Source organism: Saccopteryx leptura, chromosome 5 (genome assembly GCF_036850995.1).
Source record: "Saccopteryx leptura isolate mSacLep1 chromosome 5, mSacLep1_pri_phased_curated, whole genome shotgun sequence".
Taxonomy (NCBI): Eukaryota; Metazoa; Chordata; class Mammalia; order Chiroptera; family Emballonuridae; genus Saccopteryx; species Saccopteryx leptura.
The window spans coordinates 214,813,080-214,823,719 of record NC_089507.1 but is presented as its reverse complement, the minus strand read 5'-3'; the positions used below and the strand labels follow the sequence as shown (position 1 = coordinate 214,823,719).

Genomic DNA, 10,640 nt, shown 5'->3' with positions numbered 1-10,640 from the left:
GGGTAGCTCAGTTGGTTAAAGCCTTGTCCTGATACACCAACGTTGTGGGTTCAATCCCCCAGTCAGGGCACATACAAGAATCAACCCATTAAGGCATGAATAAGTGGAACAACAAATAGATCTCTCCCCATGTGTGTGTGTGTCTCTCTCTAAAATCAATCAATAAATAAAATTTTTAAAAAGACTACCGATGCATGAACTCTAGGGATGGCAAAGCTAAATGGAGCCCGGATCTCAGGATATTTGAGGCACACCCACCATACAGCTAGGGCGGCCCTCTGATGGTGTGGCATGCGCTGTAGGTCCCTTAAAGTAGCCTGGACTTGTAGCTGTCATTATCTGCTTCACTGTGCCCGAGGGCTTTTTTCTACCACTGCAAACAAAACAAAACAAACATAAAAACCTCAGCTGACATTATTCCGATTTTAGTATATGTGCTGCCGAAGCAAGCACATAAGAGTATAATGACAACTATGTAATATTATGTCATTGGATCCTCATCATAAAACCACGATGAAGGTATAATCCCCTCCCCATTTTACAAATGAAAAGAGGTTAAATAAAAAATTTAAAAAAAAAACAGGATCCAACCCTCACCGGTAACAGTCTATTGAAGAGGATACAGAATAGCCAAGAAACTAATTAAATATATATAATTATAAATTATTCCCAGAGTCCAGCTGCTATTGGAGCTCTAGTATCCGCTCCGCTCACCCAAATCAAGGCCTCAGGTAACCCTGGCAACGGGTTTTTCCGGCCAATAGTAAAGATGGCGCCCAGAGAACAAGCGCGTTTACGCACACCCTCATTACCCACAATGCAGTGGGGGGAGGGGGAGGAGCCGTCTCTGCCAGGAGCTGATATGGCTCCCACAGTTACACCATCCTTTCTTCCTTCTAGCGACTTGACTACCCAGACAAGGCTACGCATCAGGAGCTAAGTCCACTTTGCGCCTCTGGACAGCAACTACAGGAGCGACTGAAATCGGGTGGCGCCTCTCAGAGTGGAACTCTGTAACCAGGGAAACACCACTTCCGCTGACGTCATTACGGCGACACGTGGATCCAAGATGGCGGCAGTGATGGTGAGTGAAGGAGACTCCGGGAGCCGGAGCTGGAGTGGGGTTCTCCCGGGATCCTAGGACCTTCCGGAACCCTACGCCTGCCCCGACCCACGTCCGGAACCCCTAGCTTAGGCCTGAGGGGCAATCCCTGACTGGACTTTCTCCCTTCAAGTCCCCCCTTCCCGGCCTTGGCCCCACACTCAGGCTTGTCAAGGCCCGGAGTTTTGGGGCAGGTACTGGGTCGGAGGCAAGGTCTAGGCTACCGCCTCTGCCGGTTCCTAGTCTCCGCCTCATGTGACCCCCACTTTTCAGTTCTCACTTCCCAGCCCTGACCCTTCCAAAGAGCCACCCCTCCATTATCCCCACCCTCGCTCCTCCCCCTCACTTCCAGACCCTGCTCTCAACGCCTCCCCACTGTTCTGACCAGTCCGTGGACTCGACCTCCCCTCTGACCACTTTCCCAGTCCGGGCCCAGTTTCAGATCTTCTCCAGAGCTCCGTCCTAACCTCCACCCCTCTGCTATTCCCCCCGCACACCCGTCTCGGCTGCCGTTACCCCGGAGCATGCATGCCCTTACCTCTCCCCAATCCCCACCGCACCCCGGTCTTCCATCCCAGGCCGTTCCGTAACTATTTTTCCTGTCTCCTCTCTGTCGACTCTTGGGGAGCTTTTGCCCCGTTGGTTCTCAAACTTGACTGTGCATAAGACTGGGGTGGAGAGGGGAGAAGTGTTGAAAGTGCAGTTTCCTGAGCTCCCCTCCCAAAGATCCTAATTCCTTAGGGTTAGGTGATGTCCAGGAATCCGTAGTTTTGTAAGCACTCCAGTGATGACGACGGAGGTGGTCTGTACTATGTTCTTTAAAAAACAAACAAACAAAAAAACAACACCACTATACTACTAGCCCTGCCTGACCGCCTCCCCTTTTCAGGCTCCTGCAGGGCCACGCAGCTCGTCAGGGATGAAGGCTTCTTAGGATGAAGCCTGTGTGTGGCTTAGGGTGCAGTGTGCCTGGAAAGTGGGTCAGAACTCGTTGACTCCTTGTGCAACTAGATCTCTGGAGGAGTGGCCTTTCTTCCAGAAGCTCAGCTCACACTCTGCTTGTCCAGAGGCTAGGACAAAATTGAAGCCATTGAATCCAGAGTGATGTTCTAGGTCTTCCTGTATGTTGGTTCCTTAGCTGATAGTTGAACGCAAAGGGGAAGACACAGACGAAAGGAAGTGACATCTGACTTTAACAAAGGAAAATTCTCGTTTGGAGTCTGTGGTGATGGTTTTCTCCAAACAAGGGTAGGTTATTGGCTGATCATGGGTTTCCCTCCTTCGGATAACTTACCGTTTATTGTTTATTGGGGGATTCTTTCTGTACAACCTCAGATGTCAGGTAAAAAAGACGTTACAGCCTCGCCTGATTTCTGTGCTGTCAGACTTCAATCTGAACCATGAGTGGGGAAAATTCTCGTAGTGGCATGTTGAAACCCATTTCTTTTTCTGGACCACATTCAGAACAAGGGTGGTGTAAGAACTTAACAGGAAAAGTCACACCCTCTTTTGCCATGGGGAAAAAGTTCAATGAAGTGGCATTTATAGAATTACACCGGGACATCTCTGCCCTGTTCAGAGGTTTTTAAGAGGTAATACGTTAGCAACACGTGTTTCCGGAGCACATTTATATAACCGACAAATGTTTGTGTGCCTGCTCTGTGCCAGGACCTAGGGATGTAGTTATGAACTAAGAGGGTCAAGGTCCATCCTTGGGGAGCTCTTCTAGTCGGAGGAAAGAGAGGGAACAAGTAAACAAATACACAAACAAAGGAATGTCAAATAGTATTAAGTGCTGGGAATGGACACTGCTCACAAAAATTAGGGGGTATTTTATAGCTTCATATTAATTTTGAAATGTCTGCTAACTTTTGTGAGCAGTGTAGTAACTGATGTCAGGAAACTGAGGATGTAATGTGCACAGTGACCCATGGAGGCCAGTGTCAAGAGTGCACACGAGAAACTTCATGTTTGATGCAATAGTGCCAAGGTGTGGAAGCAAATTTATTCCAGGGGATAAGTGTACCAGGCTAAGAGGAGTCACACTTGAGTAGACTTGAGTCTGGTCCGTGTCAAGCACTTTATTACACGGAAGTCAGAATGGTCCCCACACCCTCTTATACATAGGCTGTTTCACAACCATAGGGGATGTAAGCGTGTGTGTCTGCTTTGGGGTGTATGGGTTTCTGAGGCAAGTCATATAACCAAAGAGGAACCGAGCTAGTGTATTCAGTGACCGTGGGAACAGGCCGGAGGTTTGGCTTGCTCTTTTGTTTTGAAAGTTAGGGTTGTGGGTACAAGTTTCAAGTGGTAGAATTTATGGGCTTTTCCCTCTCCTCCCTTTTTTTAGTGAATGGCTCTTCTTCCCCAAGGGTTGGGCTGCCACCTCCCAGGTCTGTGTTAGCACAGTGGGTGTTTCCTGAACCTGCAGGATGCGAGTTCTCCCACCATAGGAGAATGGCTGGTATGAACTGAAGTTCTCGCTGGTTTTTCTGCCTTCCTACTGCCCTGCGTTTAAACAACTCTCTAAAGCTCTAGGGTACCTAGTTGATCTAGCTGGGTCTGAGGTGAGAGACAGGCTCATATCTCACTATGAAAACGTTGAGCATATGTAGTATGCTTTGGGGAATATTATTATTTGGTGGAACTTGGGAAATGCCTACTGAGTACATTTGTAGGCATCTCGGGAGTCTAGAAACCTGCATTTGGACATTAAAATTCTGTGTACTTGTCTCACATATATCATTGTTCAGACTGTGTTAGGTTTTATCTTTTTCCTTTTTTATTGGGTGTCGTTCGTATAGTGTAAGATTTGCTCTTTTACAGTGTACGTTTGGTGGTTTTTAGTATATTCACAAAGTTGTGCAACCTTCACCACTATCTTCTTCCAAAACATTTTCGTCACCCCAAAAAGAAAGCCATGAGCAGTCTTTTCCCACGCTCCCCCTCCCCTTTCCTGTCTCCCACAACCACCAATTTACTTTCTGCCTAGATAGATTTTACTTATTCTGGACATTTCATAGAAATGGAATCATATAATATGTGATGTTTAGTATCTGCCTTTTTTACATTTTACTTTTTTACATAGCATGTTTTTAAGGGTAGTGAAGGTAGCATTTATTAAGTACTTGATTCCTTTTTATGGCCAAGTAATATTTACTTGTGTGGACAGACCACATCTTGTTCATCCTTTTACCTGTTGACGGGTGTAGTGATTGTTTCCACTTTTGGGCTATTATGAGTAATGTTGCTGTAAGCATTTGCGCATCAGTTTTTGCGGTTCCAGTTTTCTTGTGTTTATACCTAGGAGTGGAATTGCTGGGGCGGTTCACACTGTTTCGAGGTTACTTGAGTTTGATCCAGTCCAGAGATGGGAGGACGGACCGAGTGACCTCACGGATCCTTCGAGCAGATGGAGGCAGTGTGAGCCGGTCCCCCCGCTCAGTCAGAAGCGCAGGAACTGTGTTCAGTGGTGGAATCTGGGTGGCAGTCCTGGAACCGGGGGCTGGAGGCTGGACTCTGCCGCCAGTCCCGTGTGTGGGAGGTTGCTGTCTCCTCTGGGCCTCACTGGTGGCACGGGCATCAGCCCGTGGAGGAAGGGGCACGAGGGCAGGAGTCGGCAGCCTGTGCGGCGTCCCAGCACGGCCACTGACTGGCCACGTGGCCTGGTGCAAATCACTTTGGCTCTGTCGGTCTGTTTCCATATGTGTCATATAAAATTAAGGTTTGGACTTGATGGTTTCTAAATTCCAGGTTGAGCCTGACCGGGTGGTGGCGCAGGAGATAGAGCATCAGACTGGGATGCGGAAAACCCAGGTTCGAGATCCCGAGGTCGCCAGCTTGAATGAGGGCTCATCTGATTTGAGCAAAGCTCACCAGCTTGGACCCAAGGTCGCTGGCTCGAGCAAGGGGTTACTCGGTCTGCTGAAGGCCCATGGTCAAGGCACATATGAGAAAGCAATCAATGAACAATTAAGGTGTTGCAATGTGCAACAAAAAACTAATGATTGATGCTTCTCATTTCTCCATTCCTGTCTGTCTGTCCCTATCTCTCTCTGACTCTCTCTCTGTAAAAAAAAAAAAAAAAAAAATTAAATTCTAGGTTGAAAATTTTGTGACTTACACTCACAAAAACTAGGGGATCAGGGACCGTGCAGCTACTCCAGGACTGTTGACTGTTAGCCTTTTGTGGAGGGCACGTTCACCAGTGAAATAAAAGTTGGTTTTGCATTCATTTGCATAACCGAATAACTTTCTTTGAATTGTCGTTTGCTTTTCTGATGTTCTTGTTTAATAAAAAAATCAAATGCTTTTTTTTATCGCTTCCTATTCATTTTTGAAATACCCCTAATTTTTGTGAGCAGTCTAGAATACTTGCAGTTAAGGTGACTTTTGCCAGTATGCCTGAGAAGGGTTTTGGAATTTATTTTTTCATGATCATAGTTGCTGTGGTCTTTTCAAGGTTTTGTCTGTGGATTGTGTTGTCTGTGGGATTTCCAGTTGCTCTCACCAGCACATATTCTGCGGGCCTCTGTGTCCTTGGAGCTGGTGCAGGCACCAGACCTTGGATCAAATGTATTTCTCAGAGGAATCCCTTTAAAGGAGTGCTCTTAATCCCTGCAGGAAGTACAGAGGGGGCAGAGATAGCATTAAGTTGCCTCTTGCTTTCTCTTTTACAGCTTGGACAAAAGTTCCCCTTTGATCTGGGCATTAAAGATGCAGGTCGCAGAATGCTGGAAAAAGTTGAGTTTTGATCTCTGGCCCTGCAGGAAGGTGGGAAGGACCCAAGATGAACAGGGCCATCTGGCCACAGACAATGATAGGAGCCACCTTACCACTCCCAAACCTGCTTTGATCCCTGAACCATTTGCTGTCACTGGTATTTCCCAAATGGAGCATGGTTAGGGACCCCCCAGGACCTCTTAATTCTGTCTGATTCCTCTCCATAGCTTCCTGCTCTGCCCTTCTACCATGATGTCTCCTATGCCTGAGCTTTAAAACTGACAGACCTCCCAGGGTTTGAAATCCCAAAGTTTTAGTGTAGTGATCACATTGTAAGGCATAAAAACGTGGAAGCACTCTATTGTACACCTGAAACTAATATAACCAATATAAGATTGTATACCAACTATACTAAAATAAAATAATAAGTTTCTTGAAAAAAATCAAATTACAAGTTGGAGCTGAATCCTTAAGGCTGTTTAGAAGGGGGTCTGAGTGCCCTTAGCATCTGGAGGCCTCGGTTTCTAATTGAAGTACACCAGACACTAAATTGGCAATCCGTGGACCACATCTTCGCATGGTCTTTCAAGGGGCAGTGGGGCGGGCTGGCACAGCACTTGAAAATCTTTTTTTTTTTTTTTTTTTTAATTTTTCTGAAGCTGGAAACAGGGAGAGACAGTCAGACAGACTCCCGCATGCGCCCAACCGGGATCCACCCGGCACGCCCACCATGGGGCGACGCTCTGCCCACCAGGGGGCGATGCTCTGCCCATCCTGGGCGTTGCCATGTTGCGACCAGAGCCACTCTAGCGCCTGAGGCAGAGGCCACAGAGCCATCCTCAGCGCCCGGGCCATCTTTGCTCCAATGGAGCCTTGGCTGCGGGAGGGGAAGAGAGAGACAGAGAGGAAAGTGCGGCGGAGGGGTGGAGAAGCAAATGGGCGCTTCTCCTGTGTGCCCTGGCCGGGAATCGAACCCGGGTCCTCCGCACGCTAGGCCGACGCTCTACCGCTGAGCCAACCGGCCAGGGCGAAAATCTTTTCCAGTTAGTTGTCAGTGATTGGGAGGTTTCACAGTTCTAGGTTTTCGTTTCTCTTGAAAATCTGGGCCCAGATTCCCCATCAGAAGCAGGTCCCGTGCGGGCCCAGTTGGTCGTTCTCTCAGTTCCCTCTTATCTGACACCTGAGAAGCTTCCCATCTCGGTCGCTGTATGACCCCTTGAGGTGGCTGAATATGCAACCCCAAAATGAGAAGTTTCTCTGTATAAAGTTTGTCCTACTCTGACATTCTGGTTCAAAGGCTATTAAAAATTTGTGGTAAGCTCTTCCATTACCCAGCTTCAAGGGAGAACTTTCTATTCACGTAGTACATGTCCGTTGATTAGCTGTATGCCCATCCGTTATTCCATCTAATCTTCACAAAGGTCCATTTTATGGAAGAGACGAAGTCTTGGTCTGGGCTAGAATTTCACACTCTGGTTTTACGACTTTTGGCGAACTGGGTTTTTGGGTTTTTTTGCATATTTCCGAAGCTGGAAACGGGGAGGCAGTCAGACAGACTCCCGCATGCGCCCAACCGGGATCCACCTGGCACGCCCACCAGGGGGCAATGCTCTGCCCCTCTGGGGCGTCGCTCTGTTGCAACCAGAGCCATCCTAGCGCCTGAGGCAGAGGCCACAGAGCCATCCTCAGTGCCTGGGCCATCTCTGCTCCAATGGAGCCTTGGCTGCGGGAGGGGAAGAGAGAGACAGAGAGGAAGGAGAGGGGGAGGGGGTGGAGAAGCAGATGGGCGCTTTTCCTGTGTGCCCTGGCCGGGAATCGAACCCGGGACTCCTGCATGCCAGGCCGACGCTCTACCACTGAGCCAACCGGCCAGGGCCCTGTTTGCTTTTTGAATCCCTTTTTTAAATTGTAAAATATGCATCACAGAAAAGTTACAATTTTAACTATTTAATGTGTACAGTTCAGTGGCATTAAGTACCTTCACATTGTTGTGCAACCGTCACCACCATCCAACTTCAGTACTTCTTCATTGTCACATATTGAATCCATCTCCTTATTTTTGTTTATTTATTTTTAATTTTTTATTCAGTGAGAGGAGGGGAAGCAGAGAGACAGACTCCCACATGTGCCCTGACTGGGATCCACCTGGCAAGCCCACTAGGGGGCAATGCTCTGCCCATCTGCAGTGTTGCTTTGTTGCTCAGCAACTGAGCTCTTCTTAGGGCCTGAGGTGAGGCCATGGAGCCATCCTCAGCACCCAGGGCCAACTCACTCCAACTGAGCCATGGCTGCAGGAGGGGAGGGGACAGAGAGAGAGAAGTGAAAGGGGGAAGGTTGGAGAAGCAGATGGACACTTCTGTGTGCCCTCACCTGGAATCGAACCTGGTATGTCCACACACTGGGCTGATGCTCTACCACTGAGCCAACCAGCCAGGGCCGAATGTGTCTCCTTATTTGTAAAGGGAGGATGATACTCTCCTCAAAGGGCTGTTGTGATGATTTGCTGAAACAGGAGATGGAAGTGCCTAGTGCAGAGAGAGCTCTCTGCACTGTCTCCTCTGAGGTTTGAAGTCTCCCAGGGGCAAGCCATTTAAGCCTGTTGATTGGACTGAGAGTTTCATTTATAAATACTCCATGCAGAGAGGGAAGGTCAGTGCATTTCTTAAGTTTTATTTCCATACTCTGGCCTTGAGGTTCAGGTCTGGTTGTCACCAGGCGAGGGTAGTTATTTGTTTCAGTGGGTTCCCACAGCCTGCTGCGGGTTTTTCCTGACTCCCCTAAGAACAGCTCTGAGCCTTTTTTATGTCTCTGCTCAGAGCGTCTCTGTCTGTGGGCTCTGAAATAAAGGATACGTGTTCAGAGTCTCCTGTGGCTGATTGCATTCTGGTTTTTTCACTCTGTGAGTTGTTTAGCTCCATGGGGCTGCTCGGTAAGTGTCCTTTCGCCGTCATTAAGCATCCTGCCTGTGTGGTTGAGTTCTTAGGGAGCGTTAGATGATTGGGTAATTGATTTCAGTTAACTGTGGGCAAACTGTGCCCTAAAGCCTTTCCTCTGTGTTTCTTTCCTTAATCCGGGGAGCAGTTACTGAGTGATCTTAAAATGGCGACTGTATCTTAGAGAAGAAAAAAAGAAGGATCTAGCTGACTGTTAAGGCAGGTGCTGCTGCTTTTAGAGCAGGAAAGGCAGGAACAGGACCCGGAAGGGCTGTTGACGTTGGCCGGGCTGCACGGCAGGCCAGGTGATGCTGTTTATGGGAAAGGAGGCTGCAAGGCCGGGGACTGCAGAGAATAAGAGGTTAACTTCTGGCCACAGAGAAACGTGAGTGAATGAAATAATTTTCAGTTCTCAGGGGAAACTTCCTATTTTTTTGGAAGAAGTTAATTATGCACACTAGGTGATGCAAATTCAGGGAAGTAAGAGTGCTCTTAGTCCTAGCTGTCTTTCACGGGACTGTTTGGGAGAGGTTTTTTTTTTTGTTTTTTTGGCATTTCTGCCCCTCCCCCAAGAATAAAATAGATAAAAAAGTCAAAACCCTAGTTCTTGGGTCTTTTGGGCTCTATAACTTTTCAGGTCACCCATTTCTTTGCCAGTGGTGGTGTTAGTTTACAGCATGAATGGCTTCTAGATTGCCATCACCTTGTTCCTGGACATGCTACCTTTGCCATCCCGTGACTTGGAAACCAAGTAAAGCAAAATAAAGTTGAATGGGCTGGTTCACATCTCTCAGTATGCCTGCTCCTTTCAGGCCTCTGAGCACACAAGAGATGTTTGCGGAATACTTACCTGACTTTTCAGACTGAGCCACACATGAGAGTGCCTGTGATGATCAATTAAAAACTGAAGGAGGCCCTGGCTGGTTGGCTCAGCGGTAGAGCGTCGGCCTGGCGTGCGGGGGACCTGGGTTTGATTCCCGGCCAGGGCACATAGGAGAAGCGCCCATTTGCTTCTCCACCCCCTCCTTCCTCTCTGTCTCTCTCTTCCCCTCCCACAGCGGAGGCTCCATTGGAGCAAAGATGGCCCGGGCGCTGGGGATGGCTCCTTGGCCTCTGCCCCAGGCGCTAGAGTGGCTCTGGTCATGGCAGAACGATGCCCCGGAGGGGCAGAGCATTGCCCCCTGGTGGGCAGAACATCGCCCCTGGTGGGCGTGCCAGGTGGATCCCGGTCAGGCGCATGTGGGAGTCTGTCTGACTGTCTCTCCCCGTTTCCAGCTTCACAAAAATACAAAAAAAAAAAAAAAAAAAAAAAACCAAAAAAACCCAAAAACTGAAGGAGAACACAGTGGAATTTCCTGAGCAGCAGGCACTCTGCTACTCCCTAACTTCATTACAGGAGTGAACTGTGGCCGGACCTCATCCACAGTGGTAGAGGGCTGCAGTGGTAAAGGATCACAGAAAGTCAAAATGGTGTCCAGTATAGGGGTCTTAGCTGGGACCCATGAACTTCTTTTTTTTTTTTTTTCTTAAGTGAAAATCGGGGAGGCAGAGAGACAGACTCCTGCATGAGACCCGACCGGGATCCACCCGGCAAGCCTCCTGTGGGACAGTGCTCTGCCCATCTGGGGTGTTTGCTCCATTGCTCAGCAAAGAGCTCTTTTTATTTAGCATCTGAGGTGAGTCCATGGAGCCATCCTCAGTGTCCTGGGCCAAATCGCTACAATCAAGCCATGGCTGAGGAATGAGGAGAGAGTGAGAGGGAATGTAGAGGGGAGGAGAAGCAGATGGTCACTTCTCCTGTGTGCCATGACTGAGAATCGAACCCGGGACATCCACACACCAGGCTGATGCTCTATCACTGAGCTGACTGGCCAGGGCCCCCA

The 10,640-nt window shown here is 48.6% G+C and overlaps 1 protein-coding gene across 1 annotated transcript in view; it reads left to right on the top strand.

The window, feature by feature from the left end:
- The first annotated feature begins 842 nt into the window (after nucleotides 1-842).
- Nucleotides 843-10,640, top strand: part of TM9SF4 (transmembrane 9 superfamily member 4) — a 47,229-nt gene continuing 37,431 nt past the window's right edge. The window contains exon 1 of the mRNA XM_066384096.1: nucleotides 843-1,084. Within this exon, the coding sequence (XP_066240193.1) occupies nucleotides 1,070-1,084 (15 nt within the window). The 5' untranslated portion in view covers nucleotides 843-1,069. The remainder of the gene's footprint in view (nucleotides 1,085-10,640) is intronic.